This window comes from Mustela nivalis (assembly GCF_964662115.1).
Source record: "Mustela nivalis genome assembly, chromosome: 12".
Classification (NCBI taxonomy): domain Eukaryota; kingdom Metazoa; phylum Chordata; class Mammalia; order Carnivora; family Mustelidae; genus Mustela; species Mustela nivalis.
The window spans coordinates 12,760,243-12,778,282 of NC_139031.1; the positions used below are offsets into that span (position 1 = coordinate 12,760,243).

At 52.5% G+C, this 18,040-nt stretch overlaps 2 protein-coding genes across 5 annotated transcripts in view; one reads left to right on the forward strand and one right to left on the reverse strand.

Annotated features, from left to right (window-relative positions):
• DENND2A (DENN domain containing 2A) overlaps positions 1–18,040 on the forward strand; it is a 133,679-nt gene that overhangs the window by 22,593 nt on the left and 93,046 nt on the right. The window contains exon 1 of one of the 4 annotated variants that reach the window (XM_082693884.1): positions 6,571–6,880. The exons of 2 other annotated variants lie outside the window; for them this stretch is intronic. The gene's annotated coding sequence lies outside the window, so the exon portion shown is untranslated. Of the gene's footprint in view, positions 1–6,570; positions 6,881–7,274; positions 7,419–18,040 lie in introns of those variants that run through there. One more of the 4 variants, XM_082693881.1, reaches the window with a different exon arrangement.
• On the reverse strand, positions 3,157–17,359 carry LOC309844627 (uncharacterized protein; the record flags this gene model as incomplete). Its single annotated transcript, XM_082691722.1, has 3 exons — positions 3,157–3,647; positions 7,054–7,585; positions 17,336–17,359. 3 exons carry the CDS (start codon positions 17,357–17,359, stop codon positions 3,496–3,498), a joined length of 708 nt encoding a protein of 235 aa, XP_082547848.1. The 3' UTR covers positions 3,157–3,495.

An 18,040-nucleotide genomic window follows, 5' to 3' on the forward strand; every position in this document is an offset into this window, starting at 1 on the left:
CCCCCCCCCCTTTTTCAGACTATGACTTTATTTTTTTTAATATTTTATTTATTTATTTGGCATAGACAGATATCAAGTAGGCAGAGAGGCAGGCAGAGAGAGAGGGAAGCAGGCTCCCCGCTGAGCAGAGAGCTCAATGTGGGGCTTGATCCCAGGACCCTGAGATCATGACCTGAGCTGAAGGCAGAGGCTCAACCCACTGAGCCACCCAGGCGCCCCCAGATTATGACTTTAAAATGTCTTCCAATTTCGCCAGGTGTCTCCTGGGGAGCAAAGTTTCCCCTAGCTGAGAACCACCTGGCTTAGCTCCCATGGAGGGCAGTTCTCTGTTGAGACCCTTTCAACAATTCCCCCCTCAAACACACACACACTCGTTTTCTTCAAAACAGTATCAGGGAAGGGAAGCCCCTGAGCTCAATGGCTCCAGAGCCCAAACCCTGGCCCCAGGATCCCTGTGGGGGAAGATGAGACACGACCCCCCCCCCCAACCCCGCCAAGGCAAGGGGATTGTCAGGCAAATAAAAAGTTCCAGGACTGATTCTACCTCTCCACCTTCCCCCACTCCCCCCACCCTTACCCCCACCCCACCCCAGATCCTGCTTGGTACACCTGGCTTGCAATCAGCTCCCAAGAGAATGGGCCCCTGTCATGAAAATTCTGTCCCTGGGCCACCCACCTCCAGCTACTCCTCAAGCCTGATAGAGTAGGACTCTCCGAAACAGAAGTAGGACACTGGGTCAAGTTGGAGACACTGAGAGAGGAGGCTGCTGCAGGCTCGCCCACCTCCCTCTACCCTCCCCCACAGGGCCCCCTGGCCACCTTCCCACTTCCTCCTTTCTTTCTCCTTAGTGGGGTTGTCATGGGAGTTTCTCCTCCCCTGCATCCCACCTTCTGGCTTGCTGGGGTTGCTCCAGCATGCCCCAGGGGCAGGTGCTGCCCTTGTGCAAATGCCCTCCTCCATGAGGGGCTTGACGGTGCCCTCCTTTGAGGCCCCTTCCCGCTGGGCTTTGCTGCTCCCCAACCTTCCACATCCCTGCTCTCAAGCTGGACTCGTGAAAAACGGTGGCTTCCGCCTGTGGGCCTGTGGGCCTGTGGTCCTAGTGGCCAAGAAGCAGGGGTTGTCCGGGTTAGACTGCTGGGCCCTTCTGGGCTGTGGAACTCCTTTGCAGTGGCCTTGCACGAGGCACCTACCTCTTTTTGTCTGTTTCTTCACTGATAAAAGAGGCTGATACTAGAACCTGCCTCCTAGGTGATCTCTGGTTTCGGCTGGCACACACTCAGCCATACAGAAAACAGCAGAAAGGATAACTGGCAGCTGCCTTGTGCTTTTTTTTTTTTTTTGCCTATTTGAGAAGGCGGTTAGCTGAGTATGGCCTGAGGGCCAACTGGCCTGATCTCCCCAGACACCCGAGACCCACGAAAGACAGTAGCCAAACCAAAAGCCACACTGCTGTCTAGGCTGGTCAGATGGCACCTGGCTTGCCTTTAGGGCCGTATTTTTTATTTTGCTCTAAGTTGATCTGAGAGAGACAGGAAGTGGATCAGATATTAGGGCCTCCCAGAAACCTGTTCCTACAAAGGTATGGCCTCTGAGAGGCAGTGAGGTGATACATAGTCATTTGGAGGTCTGAAGGTTGAGATCAGGGATGGGGGGGGCATTAGCAAGCGGGGATGTGCTGGTGGGTTTTGAGTCCATGCGTGCAGCTCATGACGTGTGATGAAAATGTTTGGAAGGATTCTTCCCCCCACCCCGCTCCGGTTTGAGGAGATTGTCTAGCCAGCCAGGAAGGAGGTCAGGGAAAGCTCTGAGAAGCAAGCTGGGCCAGTCTCGCGTCCTCAGCCCCGTCCAGAGCTGGTCCGACTGGGATCACGGTGAACAGGAAGATCTAGAACTGCTCAGACGCAGAAATCCGGGACTCCAAAAAGGAGAATCTCAGTCACCACACTCTTGTTCCCTTCCCTGATGTTCAACTGGGTCTCCCAAAAGGAACAGAAAAGAATACGAGTGGAAGGTATTTGGCACGGCAGGCCTCACATTTGAGACTGCAGGCCTCACATTTGAGACTGCTTGATGGTGAACGCTGTGGAATGTCCATGACTTTGTTCTTTGCTTTCGGTCATAAACACACTAATCCTTGTAAAGCTATGAATGCCTTAATTCTTTGTGGGGGGAAAAAAATGACCGTCCAAAGCTAGGGGCATAGACATGCAACAGCTGCTTCTTAGACAAAAATTATGTTATTGTGTTACTTGCCAATTCAGTGATGGAGATTTCCAGTGGTATCCTGACAAACGTTATTCACTCCACAGCACCCCCTAACGGGCCCCCACAGCTGCCCATCTTGCAGTCCCAGTGCAGGAGGAAGCAGGCAGCAGAGCGCCCACAGAGAGGAGAGCGGGCAAAGCGATCTCAGCCAAAGACCCGCCCCTCACAGCGGGAGAGGATGAGGGAGCCTGGAGCCCTCAGTCTGGGCCCTGCTCACCCCTTCCCTGGGTGGCTCCCCCCCCCCCCCCCGCAGCCCCTCCCACCCTCCCCCCTCTCTTCCCACACCTCCTGGATGACATTTGATTGGGACCCAGAACAAACCAAACCCGAGTTTGAGGTTTGGGTGGGATGGTTGGTTTGGTTTGGTTTGCTCAGAGGGAGGCAGATGAGGGTTGTGGTGGCTGGGAAGGAAGTCGCGTCCAGCTGTCTGTAGGCAGGAGAGAATGGGCCAAGGCTGGAGAAGGGAAGCAGGGAGAGGGCCGCCTGAGGAGGACAGGAGCGGGGGAGCCCTGCTGCGGGTGGGCTCACATGGCCCACCTGGCCAAGGGCATGTCAAGGTGGAGCTGTGGATTGGGGCTTTTTCCCTGCCCCTAAAATAAGTTCCTTCCTTGCTCGGCCACATCGAGATGTCACGGGCCTGAGCATTAGAGAAGGATTGCTCTCCCCACATCAGCTTTCTGCATAAAAGAATAGTAACAACCTGTGCGCAGGTGGCCGTGACCCAGAGGAGGGGTTGCTGTCACGCAAGGGCTGAGAAGGAATGGGTCCCAGTGACCCAAGCAGGGGAAACCCAGTGTCTAAGGAGCAGTGTCCGAAATTCCTGGAGGAACTGCACCGCCTGTGCCTTCCAGAGGGGGAAGCATAACCAGAACGTGGACTGAACGCTGATCTGGAAATCACCGTGCAGAGTGGCTGGCACTGGGCAGAGCCCGGCTCTCAGGCAAAGCTGGTGTAACAAAGGACATGGCTTGAGCCAGACAGGCCTCAGCTAGTGTGACCTCAAATAAGGCACATAACCTTTTGGAAGTTCTTTTTCCCGTCCATAAAATATTAGGGGAGATCGTTAATTGCTCATGAGTGTGGGAGGATTCTGTGACATGACGTATGCGAAGTTGCTGGAATGAAGGACTCTCTGTAAATGTTTAGCATCCAAAGGGAATTTGAATAGAAAGAAAACAATTTTGGGGAGAGGAGTTGGTCAAGGCTCCTTTTCAGGCTCTCTCCCCATCTTAAACCAGGCTAGCCTCCTTCTGGCCCTTGACCCCCGGTTCTCCTTTACTTGGTTTAGAGGTGAGATGAAGCAGGATCTTCATGCCCAATGAGGGAGGAGAAAAACGGCCTGCTCCCTTCTGCTGAACTCTGAACACTTTTCTCTTTGCTCCTGCAGAGAGAGAGAGATTAGAAAAATACAGGAGGTAACTGAGAGCGCCCCCAATGGTCCGGGCCCAGTACTACCCCCTTTGCTCGCTGGATCAGCTTTAATCCCGGCAACAAGATGAAGTGAGTTATAACCGTTCCTACTTCCCCCTTACAGATGGAGACCCTGAGAATCCAAAGCAGAGCAACCTGCTCCAGACCCCACACTGCCCCCCAACAGGATGCTGAAGGAAGAGGAGGGAAGGGTAGGAGAGATTCTGTAGGACTCCTTGCTCTTTCTAGGTGGAAAAAGCAGGATTCAAGATCAAGGCGCGGCACCCCGGTGGCCCAGTCCATTAAACATCTGCTTTTGCGTCAGGTCATGACCCTGGTGTCCTGAGATTGAGTCCCGCATCGGGATCCCTCCCTCTGCCTGTGCTTTCTCTGTCAAATAAGTAAATAAATACAATATTAAAAAGAAAATCAAGAAAAGTTAACTCTGGCTCTCTCCTCCCACCGGCACCTTCCCTGACTTGAGGACAGGCAGTATCTCCTACCCTAAGCCTCATTTTCCTTTTCTTTTTTTTTTTTCTTTTTTTAAAGGTTTTATTTATTTATTTGATAGAGATCACAAGTAGGCAGAGAGGCAGGCAGAGAGAGGAGGAAGCAGGCTCCCCGCTGAGCAGAGAGCCTGATGGAGGGCTCGATCCCAGGACTCTGGGATCATGATCTGAGCTGAAAGCAGAGGCTTTATTCCACTGAGCCACTCAGGTGCCCCTGGCCTCATTTCCCACCATGGAGATTTGCTGAGGACAGACCGGGAGGGCTGGGGCCACGGCTGGAGCAGTCAGTGTCAGGAACTGGAGAAGAGGGACCACGGAGAGGGACTCCCACACTCCAGGGCATGGCCCCCACCATGGACGGCTTGCCTGACTTCTGGAGCTGGAGAACCAGGGCTTGGGATGGACCAGAGGTAGCATCAGCTGGGAAAGCTCCAGGGAGCCAGTAGGGGCAGGGCCACACAGGGAAGGAGGGACCCTGCCTCATGGTGACAGAGCCATTGACGGGCCCAGGGACAGGAGCAGCCATGGGGTTGGGGGCTGTGACACGCTGGCAGGGATGGAAACTTGCAAAGCACTGGCCCCACGTCACTCATCAGAGTCTGAGCCAATGAGATGAGGTAGGGAATTTTTCTAAAACAAGTTAGTGTCTAGAACTCAAAGATGACAGAGCCGATGGAGTGGTGGCCACTACTAAGGAACTCCCCAGCCTCGTCTCTGGTTTGTCCACCTGACATGTGCCTGGCGGTTTGGAAGGCACAACATCCAAGGCGACAGGTCTGCTGCGCGCACCGGGTTGGGGGAGGCATCCAGCTGGGCTCTCAGTCCTTCTCTGCTTGCCATTGGCTCTACTTTGCCAGTTTGCCTTCATGATGCCCCAGAACTCGGGTTCTAATTAACCTGGAAGAAGTCAAGTCTTTGATCTTAGTACCTGAAAAGGTATTAAATGATGTTTCAACAAGCAAAGCAATAATTTAAATGCTTGTACTTTTGGGGCACCTGGGGGGCTCAATGGGTTGAATGTCTGTCTCTTGACTTAGATTCAGGTCCTGATCTCAGGGTCATGGGGTCAAGCCGAGCAACCGACTCCAAGCTCAGTGCAGAATCTGAGACACACTCTCTGTCTGTCTCTCTCTCTCCCCCCGCCCCTCCCCCACTCACTTGCTTTCTATCTCCCTCTACAATAAATAAAATCCTTAAAGATTATAAAATCCTTAAAGATTTTTATTTATTTATTTATTTGACAAAGAGAGAGCAGAGCAAGAGTGGGGGTGAGGGGCAGAGGGAGAGAGATAAGCAGACTCCTGGCTGATCCCAGGACCCCAAGATCACCACCTGAACCAAAGACAGACGCTCAACTGACTGAGCCACCCAGGAGCTCCAGTAAATAAAATCTTTAAAACTAAATAAATAGGGGCGCCTGGGTGGCTCAGTGGGTTAAGCCACTGCCTTCGGCTCGGGTCGTGATCTCAGAGTCCTGAGATCGAGCCCCACATGGGGCTCTCCGCTCCTGCTTCCTCTCTCTCTGCCTGCCTCTCTGCCTGCTTGTCATCTCCATCTGTCAAATAAATAAATAAAATCTTGAAAAAAGAAAAAAAATAATAAAACTAAATAAATAAGTGTTTATACTTTTAAAAATTTATTTATTTATTTATTTATTTGACAGAGAGAGAGAGAGAGAGAGAGACTCCAAGAGAAGGAACACAAACAGGGGGAGTGGGAGAGGGAGAAGCAGACTCCCGGTTCAGCAGGGATGGATCCCACCACCCTAAGATCATGACCTGAGCCAAAAGCAGATTTAATAACTGACCCACCCAGGCACCCCAATACCTTTCTTCTTCTTCTTTTTTAATGCTTGTATCTTGCAAATTCGTATTCTGAAAGTTTATTTTGTTTAGTTGAAATGGCATGATGGAGTTTAGGAAGCTTTAACAAGCCAGAGAAAAGTTTCAGAGATCTCACAGAATGAGCAAAACCCTTAGCTAAGAAGGAAACTATTTTCCTGTGACTTTCCTGTGACTGATCTAAATCAGTCCCTCAAATCTTGGGTCCCCAGTCCACAGGGACTGCCTAGACAGTATCTAATGTTCCCCGTGCCCTGCAACCCTTTCTTTTCCTCTCTCTCCTGCACCCCCCTTTCAAGGATACAGGCTAAGCCTCTATCTCCCCTCCCCACCCTTGCCTGAGCTTTAGACCCTTCCTTCTAGCCGCCGGCCCTCCCGAGCTAAAAACAAGAGTGACTTTTCTCTGATATAGAGAGGAGCCAGGAGTCTCCCCCGCGCCGCCCCCCCCCCCGGCCCATAAATCACCTCTGTCATCTCGGTCTCCCTTACATCAGGGAACTCCTAGGTTCAAAAACCCGGCGTGGCCCCCCATTGTCCTCAGCATAAAAAGCCCACAGCACTCGGCGTGTACTTCTCACTTGGCAGTCCTAACTCAGGCGATCTGTGTTCCTTGGTTGTTTGAGTGAGTGGGGGCAGTGGACACTATAAAGTCACTGCCCCCACCCCGGGACCTTTTCCTGACTCCCCTCCCCGAGCGGCTCGGGAACCCGTGCGCCCCGCCTTCGGGCCCCCGGGCCTCATTGCCTGGATCGCGGTCGTCTGAGCCCCGGCCGGACTGCAAGCTGCAAGCGGCGAGGGTGGCGGCGGCCTCGTTGACTGGGGTGTCGCGGACCCGGCGCCGCGCCTGACCCGTTGTAGGTACCCCACGGGCGCGTTAGGCGACCGGAGCGAACGCAGGTGGGGGTGCAGGCAGGAGAACGCCGCGCCGCTGGGTCTCCAGCAAAGAAAGGGTTAAGCCGCCAGCGCCCCCCCCCCCGCCCACCCCCTCAAAGGCGAGGGGAAGAGTCCGGCAGAAGGTCCTGTTTACCGGAGCCGCTCGAGTCCGCGCGGCCCTGGGAGAGGCGTTGCCGTGGCAACCGGCCGGGCGCCCGCCAGCTGCGGATGAGCTCACTGGAGCAGCGGCGGGCGGGGGGCGGCGGCGGGGCGCGCGGCCCGGCGGGGAGGACGCGGCAGCCGGCCGAGCCCGCCCTCCACTCGCCCACAGCGGCGGCCGGGCGGCGGGCACGCGAGCGGAGGGCGCGCGGCTCTCCGGGCGCCGGGAGAGGCCCGGCCGACTGCAGGGCGGAGGGTCGCGGGCCATGGCGCCCCGGGCCCCCGCCGCCCGCCGCCCCCGCCCGCCCGGGCGCCCCCGAGCTGCGCCTCGGAGACCGCGGAGCGGCGGCCCGCCGGGAGGTAGGGCCGGGCCGGGGAAAGCGAGGAGGGGACGCGCCGGGCGGGGGCGGGGGCGGGGGGCGCCGCGGAGGGGCACGCGCCGGGGGGCGGGGGGAGGCGGCGGTGGGAGCTGCCCCTGGCGGGAGAGGGGAGGTGGCTCCTTGCAGACCCACGACCCGGGCTCCGGTCTGCGGACGTGGGGACCGAGGCGCTTCAGCCCGACCTGTGGGACTCGAGCAAAGTCCTGGCCGGACGGCCTCCGGGGGCTCGGAACGACTTTCAGGCCGAGTGGGGAAGCCGTGGTCCCGCGCCTCGGAAACCTGCAGAAACTGGGCAGAGCCGGCCCTCTGCCGGGCTGGGTCCCAGGGGCGAGAGTGTGTGGGTGGGTGGGTGGGTGTGTAGAGAAAGAGTCGAGTGGGGCTGAGGGGGCCGAGCAGCCAGACACCCCCCTCCCCGCTGTGGTCAGAATGTGCAGTCTTGGGAAAGCAGGATGGTGAAGATGATTGAATGATCCTATTTCTCCCACTTTCCCCCTAAGGATGGCGTTGGGAGCAGATGGAGCCCAGGGGGCTCTTAACAACAGGAGATAGAATCAAGTTTGGGAGGGACCCCAGAGAGCTGGGTTCGAAGCCCTGAGGAGAGCCAGATCTCAGCGGTGGAGTCCTTTCCCGGAGGGGACGCGGTGGGGACGCGGGGCGGACGCGGGACGGACGCGGGGCCGTGCACTCCGGGGCTTGGCCCGGGAGAGGGAAGAGCGGTGACTGCTCTCATCAGCCAGTGCTGGGGAAGGGGCCGGCGGACCTCGAGCAGGTGTGCTAGTGCTTCAGGGGTGTGATTTCTCTAAGCTCTCAAGGACCCGAGTAATAATAGCCCCAGGGCAGTAGGCTAATAAGGGGCTCCCTACTATAACTTTGTTATTCAACTCTTGCACTCTTGGTTACAATTTAACAAAATCCTTTCTGCTTGCATCATCACAGTATTGAACACAACAGAGGAGTGGAGTAGAAAGTCTTTGGGGGTGGGCTGCTTTGGAGGAGCCAATTTTTTTTAAAAGATTTTATTATTTATTTTTTTTGACAGATAGAGATTACAAGTAGGCAGAGAGGCAGGCAGAGGGAGAGGAAGGAGGAAGCAGGCTCCCCGCTGAGCGGAGAGCCCGATGGATGCGGGATCATGACCTGAGCTGAAGGCAGAGGCTTTAACCCACTGAGCCACCCAGGTGCCCTGGTGGAGCCAAATTCTGTGAGCAGTAAAGGCAATCAGTAACTGGTTTTGACGACCGGTGGTGAATAGTCTGGCGGAGGAGGATGGCCTTCAGGTCCTTTTATTGGAACGATTTGAAGCCTCCCTGGCATGTGTAATCATTCACTTAAAAGCTATGTGCTGCTAGGCAAAGCAGGGGCACCTGACCGGCTCAGTCAGTAGAACATGGGATTCTTGATCTCCGGGTTGTGAGTTCAAGCCCCACACTGGGTACATAGATTACTTAAGAAAAAAAAATTTTTTTTTTTTCCAAACCAGTCCTAGGCTGGCCTAGTTGAGTGCTACATGCTAGGAGAGCCCTGAGCAAGGCCACCCAACTCAGGAGAGGCCCACAGACGAGGTAATGCTGGGACTGAGCCCTGAAAACTTCTTCACTGGGAGAACAAAGCAGGGAAGGTGGTTCCAGCCTGAGGGAACAGAAATCACAAAGTCACCAAGAGGGAAGGGGGGGTAAGTGTGGGGAGAACTCACAGTGTGCCACCAGAGGGAAGGGGGGTCTCACTGACGCTGGAGTGATAGGTTCCGCCTGATATCCTAGAAAGCCTGTTCTGGTTGCTGGGTGGGGTCCTGGAGGATGTGACCAAGGCCACGCGGCACCCCGGCGAGGTGTTACTGATGCACTGACGCACAGACAATTGGCGATGCTGAGGTAGGATGGAAGGATCCAAGAGATCAAGAGGTAGGACCCGGTGACAGGCTCTGGTGCAGATGAGGTAACTTAGACGGAAACTAAGTGCCCCCAAACTCAGGAGAAGACAAAGCAGAGCAAAAGGAATGGATATTTTGAGTGGCCCTGAGTTTAGCAGATTACAACACTTGGACCATGAATTTGGCTCTAAATTTTCTGGCAGCTTAGAGACAAACAAAAATACACTGACTTGCGCAGTTTTGGATTTTGGACAACAGAAAGCTTACAGATTATTTTTCAGAACACAATTTTTCCTGGAATTAACTCAGCAGGGAATTTTTCATGAGGAACTTGGTGTAAAGACCAAAGAGTGACAGAGAAAAAAAATCTTCCTTGTTGGTGTTACAGAAGACGGGAAGATAAAATTCCACATGACTGTCTTCCTACACCATCTTCCTGTTATGACTTGGGAGCTTACTGCCTTTCTGTGAGCTCTGAGTGTTGCTCAGGTTTATGGGCAGTGGCGGTGCAGGCAGCCGGAGCCGGGGGAATTCTGTGTGGAGGAGCCCATTTTCTCAAGTGGAGGAAGAGGGGGCACCAGCTTTGATGGATGGAGAGCGCAGAGGACGCGCTGGGCGCCCATCTTGACGGGAAGGAAGCAAGTCATAGCGTGGTCCACTGCCCACTGGGCTTGACTCTGGTCTGGTGAAGGGTCTGGTAGGACAGTGTGCGTCCGGAAATCCTGACCCAAGGAAAAGGGGGATTGAGAGCAGCATCTGAGGATTCCATTCCGATGGACGAAGCACTTGCCCCACCGTGGTCTGGGTCTTTGTACCCTCAGACCTGAGGTTAAGCCTACTTCTCAGCAGGAGGGGGGTGGGTGGGACTCAGGAGACAAGAGATTCACTCCGGTGCCGAGTGCGAATGCAGCCAGGGAGGGTGGGAATCTTGTTTGTTGAAACACGAGGAATGTCACAGAAGAGCAGGGGTTGTAAGCCAAGCTGGGGCGGACCTTCTGTGGACTCAGTCCCCAGTCTCCCAGCAGCCAGGCCCTTCCCTTTGCTTTCTGCGGAAGGGACAGAACCTGCAGAATCCATGTCAATACGTGGCTTTTGTTGAAACCATTTCTTGTTCATTTTAGATGTCCTAAATTAGCATTGAGTAGGTATGAGATTCTACCCCCCCCCATCATGTTTCTTAACGTTTTAAACTCAGGGTGCACTTTAGAACACTTTGATATCCTGGGTGAGCATTTCTTTAAACAACAGGTGCCTCCACGCCCCACCTCACCTGTGGATTAAATAAAAATTGCTGAGAATGGGCTCTGGGCATCAGGATTTTTGAAAGGCCACAGGTGATTTTAAGGTACAGCCAGAGGTAGGGGCACCTGGGTGGCTTGGTGGGTTAAGCCTCTGCCTTCAGCTCAGGTCATGATCTCAGGGTCTCGGGATTGAGTCCCATATCGGACTCCCTGCTCAGCGGGGAGTCTGCTTCCACCTCTCTATCTCTGCCTGCCTCTCTGCCTATTTGTCAAACAAATAAAAACAACAACAACAAAAAAAGTTACAACCAGAGGTGAGAGGGGCTGCTTTAACAGTCATATAAAGGATTCCTCACAGTGGGGGACAGAAACTTCAGATTCCAAAAGCAAGAACCCCATAAATTTAAAATTAGGAAGCCTGTTACTTATTATGAAATCAAATGGTTGATCAGCCTTCAACATCAGGATTTAAAGTCAGCTTGAACAGATACAGATAAGAAGGCTAGTGGCAGACGCATTCATGTGAAGCTTCATGTTGTCTGTGAAGTATTTTAAAAAAATAGAAGTTCTAAAAGCATAATCACACGGCTTATGCAGTTAGATCTGTCTAATCCGATTTTATGCAGTTCCCAAACTGAAAAGCTTTGGCACCTTTCTCTTTTTGGCTGGAACCCTCTGAAGTCTACTTTTCTTGAGTGCTGAGCTTCTGAGTTCTGGGTTCTTTCTACTTGCCTCCTGATAGTCAAGTGTATTGGTTTTCTGACCCATGTCTTCTGGATTGGAAAAAAGCTGGGAAAATTAGTTTGCAATTGAATGCCCATAAAGTGACAATCAAAAGGAATGAATCTCTAAGGGTTGAATTCTGTACCTCTGACAGGATAATAGGAAAATTTTGAGGCTTGATGACTTTCCCAACAACACTCAAATACACCTTGCAGGTATTAATTTCTTTGGCTGTGGGCAAAGTTGACTCAGCTTTCTTTACTCTTTCTGGAACCCCAGCCCCTTCTTTTTTGCTTCCTGAGGGCTCATGGAATGTCTCACAGGTACTCATGAGTGACCGAGGTTATGTCATGCCCAGTCTCCCGTGTCCAGGCATGGACCCTTCTTCCTCTACAGAGCCAGATGGCCTCCACAGGTACCCCACCCTCTCATTTTTTTTTTTTAAATTTTAAGATTTTATTTATTTGTCAGAGAGAGAACTCTAGCAGGGGGAGTGGCAGGTAGAGAGAGAAATAGGCTTCCTGCCAAGCAAGGAGCCTGAAGTGGGACTTGATCCCAGGACCCAGGGATCACGACCTAAGCTGAAGGTCAGTGCTTAACCTACTGAGCCACTCAGGCGCCCCACCCCAGGCCCTCTTTAACTCCCCGATATTGGCTTCCCAACAGAAGGATTGAGAGGCACATCTGCCCCTTGAATTATAGGAGGCAAGTCAGTGCCTGGAACTGAGGCGAGCGATGACCTCAGTTTCCTACATTTGATGTCCAAAGACAGAATATGTTGGGAAGCCAGAGTCAGACCATCTTTTACACTTGTGTTAAGACCACCGCCTGATCTGAGCAGAAATGTCGACTCTCAGCTCTTCTAGAAGTTAAGCCCTTTGCCATCTGTAGCCCAGAGGGTCTTTGCCTTTGGCTTCCCTTTGACACATCCATCCTCAGCCAGCAGTTGGCTGAAAGAGAGGTGAGCCCCAGAGCCCCCACCCTGTCTAATAGGCTTAACTGCCAAAAACTGTTATCTTTTTCCCCCTGGCCTTAGGGAAGGAAGGGGTGAGTCACCTTCATGGCAAGCTCAGGGAAGAGGTTAGCTTCCCTCAGTAGTGGGGAACCAAGAGGTTCCATGCTCCCCTTCGGAAGGAAGTGAGAGCAGGATCGAGCTGGAGAGTGGGTCAGGACAGGAAGCTGTGACCGTGACCATCCTTCCATGGTACCCAGGGCTGCGTGTCTTATCAGTAGGGCTCGGCAGACCAGTTCAAGCACAGCATCAAATGCATTTCCTTTGGTGGTTTTGTGGCCCTAGAAAGTGTACTTTAAAATTACAAGATTACAAGATTGCTTTTATATAGATCCTTGTATATATACATATATCTTTCTGTGTAAACTGTGGAAATTCTGCTTGTTGGAAAACATTTAAGCAATCCGTAAAAAGAACAAAACAAAAAATGAAAGTTTACCCTATACTATCTCCCTCCTTGGAGGCAATCACTGTTTGGTATATATCCCAAATCCTCCTTGACTTTCCTTTCCTTTGCATGTAATGTTTGCTTACAGAAATGGATGCTGTCACAACTGAACAGTAGTTCGTGACAGTAATTCCACACGGGACATACATAGTCCTGTCCTTCCCCGCCCAGCCACCTTGAGTTCCTTCTGGTGGATGGCCTTCATTTGTTTAACACATTATCTATTTATGAGCCCTGAGTTGTTTTCTGAGTTTAGCTACTACAAATGGTCTCTGGCACTTGTTCCAGTATTTCTACAAGATAAATTCCTAGAGGCGTAATTGCTAGATTAAAATATATTTCAAAGCCACATGCATATTGAATATCTTTGGGCTTGGTGATGGACATTTCAAAAATGAGATTCCAATGCTCTGTCTTTTTTTTTTTTTTAAGATTTTATTTATTTATTTGACAGAGAGATATCACAAGCAGATGGAGAGGCAGGCAGAGAGAGAGAGAGAGAGAGAGAGAAGCAGGCTCCCTGCTGAGCAGAGAGCCCGATACAGGATTCGATCCCAGGGCCCTGAGATCATGACCTGAGCCGAAGGCAGCGGCTTAACCCACTGAGCCACCCAGGTGCCCCCCAATGCTGTCTTAAAAAGAATGTAAAATATATTCCCTCCCTCTTCCTTAATCCAAGTGTTCCCACCCCAGTTTCCCCCACTGAATTTACTATGAGTTTCTGTTTAAGTTATTCTGAAACTTAAAATTCACAGTGTGGTACACTCATAAAGAGAAACTACTCTTTGAGTTTTATCAAATTAAAACAGGCAACAGGGGCGCCTGGATGGCTCAGTGGGTTAAGCCGCTGCCTTCGGCTCAGGTCATGATCTCAGGGTGCTGGGATCGAGTCCCGCATCGGGCTCTCTGCTCAGCAGGGAGCCTGCTTCCTCCTCTTTCTCTCTGCCTGCCTCTCTGCCTACTTGTGATCTCTCTCTGTCAAATAAATAAATAAAACATTTAAAAAAATACAGGCAACATATTAAATTTTAATTTCTAAGAGGCTTTTTATGTTTTATGGGTTGTTATCCAACGAACTGACTTAATTTTGTCTCTGGCTGCTGGTTTCGTGTTCCTATAACCTTGATGATCCCACATAACCACCATTCCACAGATTGTGTAGGCGGAAGCGTGGGATGGTGGGGTGGGTTACACACAGGAGTCAGCCCAGTGCAGTAATCCACCGTGCCTTCCCCTTTCTCACTCGTGCTTCCTCGCTTCTCAGAAAGGAAGATGTCATAGGGTTGCGTTTGAGTTAGCATGAGGTTCTCTGCAAATCCACTGTGGGTCATGGATAGGGCAACCATGTATACAAGCTGAGACACTTTGAAAGTAAAAAGGGACTAAGTTAAGTTGTTAATTGGCCTACAACAGGCCTACCCTGGGACTGTCCTTGGAAACTGCATCTTGTCGCTGTCCTGGGAAAGGGTGAGAGCTGCCCGCGGCTGTCATTTCTCCCTGCTCGTCCCAGTGTATTGACATAAGAGTCATGAGTGTCTGCCATCCTCTGCCCACTCGCCCAGCCTTGTTTAGCCCCCCTAGAGTAGAGCCCAAAACCAGGGGAGGAGGAGGGGTCAGGTGCTACATGTGAACTTTTCCTTCCCGCCAAAAGAGTCAGAGGAGGGGCATCTGGGTGGCTCAGTGGGTTAAGCATCTGCCTTCCACTCGGTCATGATCTCAGCGACCTGGGATCAGGCCCTGCGTCAGGCTCTTCTGCTCCGTGACAAATCTGCTTCTCCCTCTTCCTCTCCTTCTGTGATCTCTCTCGCTCTCACTCCCTCTCAAATAGATAAATAAAATCTTAAAAAAAAGGAGAGAGAGAGGAGATGGATACTACTGTCCCTGCCAACCCCCAGTTCACCCTGAGAAAAACAATAACTGTCTTTTTTCAGCAAATTAGAACCACTGAAGCAGGACATGTCTGTAATTTTATGTGCTTTTCATGTCTCTGGGATTTACAGGCCAAACCACCCCAGATGACCAGACAAAGGCATCTGTACAGGCACATGCAGCAAATCAGGATTAAAACTGCACTTTGCATGATCTGATCACTGGGCAAGGGTGATGGGCAGCCTGAGGGTTAGAACTTGCCTCCCCAGCAGCTGGAGTGGGCCAGTTTCTCAGCCACAGACGTGGTCAGGGGTGGTGGCTGGGAAAGCACAGAGGAGCTTCTCGAAGCGGCTTATGGGTGCACTGGGCTTCTCTGCCAGAAAATGTCTCTAGCCCTCTGGGGGCTCAGGGGGGGTTCTTTACTTAATACTCTGAGTTGAGGTGAGAGGAGTTCAGATTTGGAATGAAGTGTGTGGTCGTTCAACCCCAAGTAAAACTCCCTGGCATCTCGTGGCCACTGTCATCCTTTCCATCTGGTCCATGTCATCATCTGTGTTAGTGACAGTCAACAAAGATGCACAGGCTCCCAGGACATCAAAAAGGGACCAGTGTGCTCTCTGTTTACCCTCCGGCTGAACCGATGCATCAAATGGGGTGAAAAAATGTCAGAGGAGAGGGAGCTCCTTGATGCCTCCCAAAACCACGAGACTCGGAGGTCCCAGAACTGCCAAGATGGGGCCAAGAAGGGCTCTCCTCTCCCCTGAACACAGGGCAGCCAAGATCCCTGGCCTAGGGCAGAGAGGAGAGAGCTGGGGAAAGGGTCAAAGAGGCCGCTCCGGATGCTCACAGCTCCAGGTGCTCACAGCTCCGGATGCTCACAGCTCCAGGTGCTCACAGCTCCGGATGCTCACAGCTCCAGGTGCTCACAGCTCCGGATGCTCACAGCTCCAGGTGCAGGCTGCCAGCTGCCTGGAGGAAAAGAGAAGGAGGATGCTCTCGGGTGGGGAGATGAGCAGCAGGAAGAGCCCCTGAGGCAGGTCCACCGGCCACTCCCCAAGGCCCTGAAATCTGGCGTCCTTCCCTAACCGGCTGCTGAGACCTATCCTCAGTTACTAATGGTGGACCCAGTGGCCAGTTCCTTGTTCTTTAGCTCCCTGATGTATGTGACCACCCCCCAACCCCGACCCAGGTCAAGGTCGATGTAGAACCACCGTGCACTGATACATCAATCCACTTGTCAAAATGCTGAGTGCTTCTGAGCTGCTGAGCTCCCAGAGTCCCACATTCCCCGAAACTCCAGCTTCCCGGATCCAACCATGACAGGGTTAACAGTGAAGCCACTCTGACTGGCTGGTGGCCCAGCCACCCCTTTGGTAAGTGCTCTGAATAGTGCCTCCTCACCCGAGACCACCACACTCTTTGGCTTATCATTCTCTTTAGAAAAGAAGATCGCCACTGATTCATTTTCTTTTTCTTATTTGACAAGCATTTATGTCTCACTCACAGCAGACCAAGTGTGGGTTAGACACTGGGGAGGAATGAAAAGAAGCCCAAGGCCAGTGTTCTACCGTCAGACTGCAGCGTCTGGTTGGCAGGCCCAGATAAACAAAAAGAAACTGAGGCAAGAATAACGAGGGCCCTGGAAGAACTGCCAGAGCCGGTGTCCCACGTCCCTTGTCTGCAGTTGACTCTCAGGGTGCTCCTTCTTGTGGCCAAGGGTTCCCGGGCTCCCTCCCAGATTTACCCCTCTAGGGGGCTTCCTTCCCCAGACCCTTAGATCTTTACCTCTGACTGCCTACCCCACAAAGTTCCTCTTGAAGGTGCCTTTTTAACCCTATCATGTCCAAAAGAGTGCATATCTTCTTGATGTGTCCTCTTCATTTTCCCAGGATAGCCTGTTGTAACCCCTCCTCCTGGCTTTCAGGCCATGGCCAAGTGTAAGCTCCCAACTCACTTCATCTTCTCTTGGCTCCCGTCATGCATCCGAGAGCTTCCATCCCCCCAGTCCGTGCGTGCCTCCCGGGCAGGAGTGCGCCTTCTCGCTCTTGCCTTGCCTGGATCACGTTCTCCCTCCCCAGCTCTTGGAGCCCAGTCTAGTCCTAGGGGCCACCAGCTCCGACCTCTTCGCAGCGGTCTGTGACTTCTCTGACTTCCATCTTCCACCTCTGCATCCCTCCGGTTAGAATTTGTATAGACCTTCTCCACTGTAGCTCAAGTTTAGTCCTCGAACCAATCTCCTGTTGTGATTTCTGTGGACTGTGTGTCAGGCACTCCGTGGACTGCTCCTGTCCTCTTGTCTTGAACAGTTGCCATCTTTTATTGCCATTCGGCTGACTGGGTTCGCAGCTGTCATCCGCAGCTCCAAGAGGCAGGGACCGTCCCGTATGTTTGTGCATGTCCCAGTGGCACCTCAGGCGAACTACTGTACTCAGCCCTGTGGGTTAATCCTATCGACTGCATTCAAATCCATCCGTACTGGCCCAGATGAGCTAAATAAAATCACAGGGGAAGGACCATTTCCCATTTCTCAAAACCCAGCTAAATAAAAGGGAACACGTTCCCAGGCACTGCACGACTTCTGAGTAGCAAACACCAGGCACAGATAGTAAACAAACAGAAACGGGGCCTCAGAGTTCAGGGAGCCTGAAATGGAGGGGCGGGGAGGGGAGAGGAGGGAGAGTCAGGATGAGCCTGCCGCGCTGACGCTGACAGGGTGGGCTCCTCCTCCTTCTACCTCCAGCCTGAAGCTGAGCGCCATCACGCTATCACGTCCCAGTTCTTACTGAAGAGGAAAGGGGGTCAGCTCCCTCTTACCATTTCAAAACCAGTTTGTACACAGTAATAGCAATTCCACGTTTGAGAGTGGTGTACAGCTTTGCCACGCTTGTGAACAACTGAGGCTAGATCAGCAGCCCTGCAGAGAAGTTGAGGCGGTGATAGTATTATTAATCCAAGCTCCCATATTATTACTCCTATTTTATTATCTCGCGGAGTTAAGCTCCCTCTATTACGGAAGACATATGTGGAGCACTTTTTCTAGGACATGTGCCTTGCTGAATGCTTTACAGGTGCAATCTCATTTAGTCCTTCCTGCATTCTTTCAGAAGAGGTGTTGCAACGTCCACGGTTTTACAGAGGAGAGAACGAAGTCCTTGAAAAGTAACTTGTCTGAGGCCCATCAGCTCAAGTGGCAGAGCTCGAGTTTGAACCTGGGTCTGTTTGCACCCCTGTCGCTCAAGGCCTTTCCCAGAATGGGGGGCCATGGCAGAGCAGCCTGGGCCCCTTTCTCCCACTCTGGTCTCGGGAGCCACGGTGCTGGCCCCCGGGAAAGGGGATGCGAGATGACGTCTTCCTCTAAGATTGCTGCCTTTTGTCCAAATGTGCTGGCCGGGAGCCAAGCTGGAAAGTCTCTGCTCATGGAAAGAAAGAGAACAGAAGC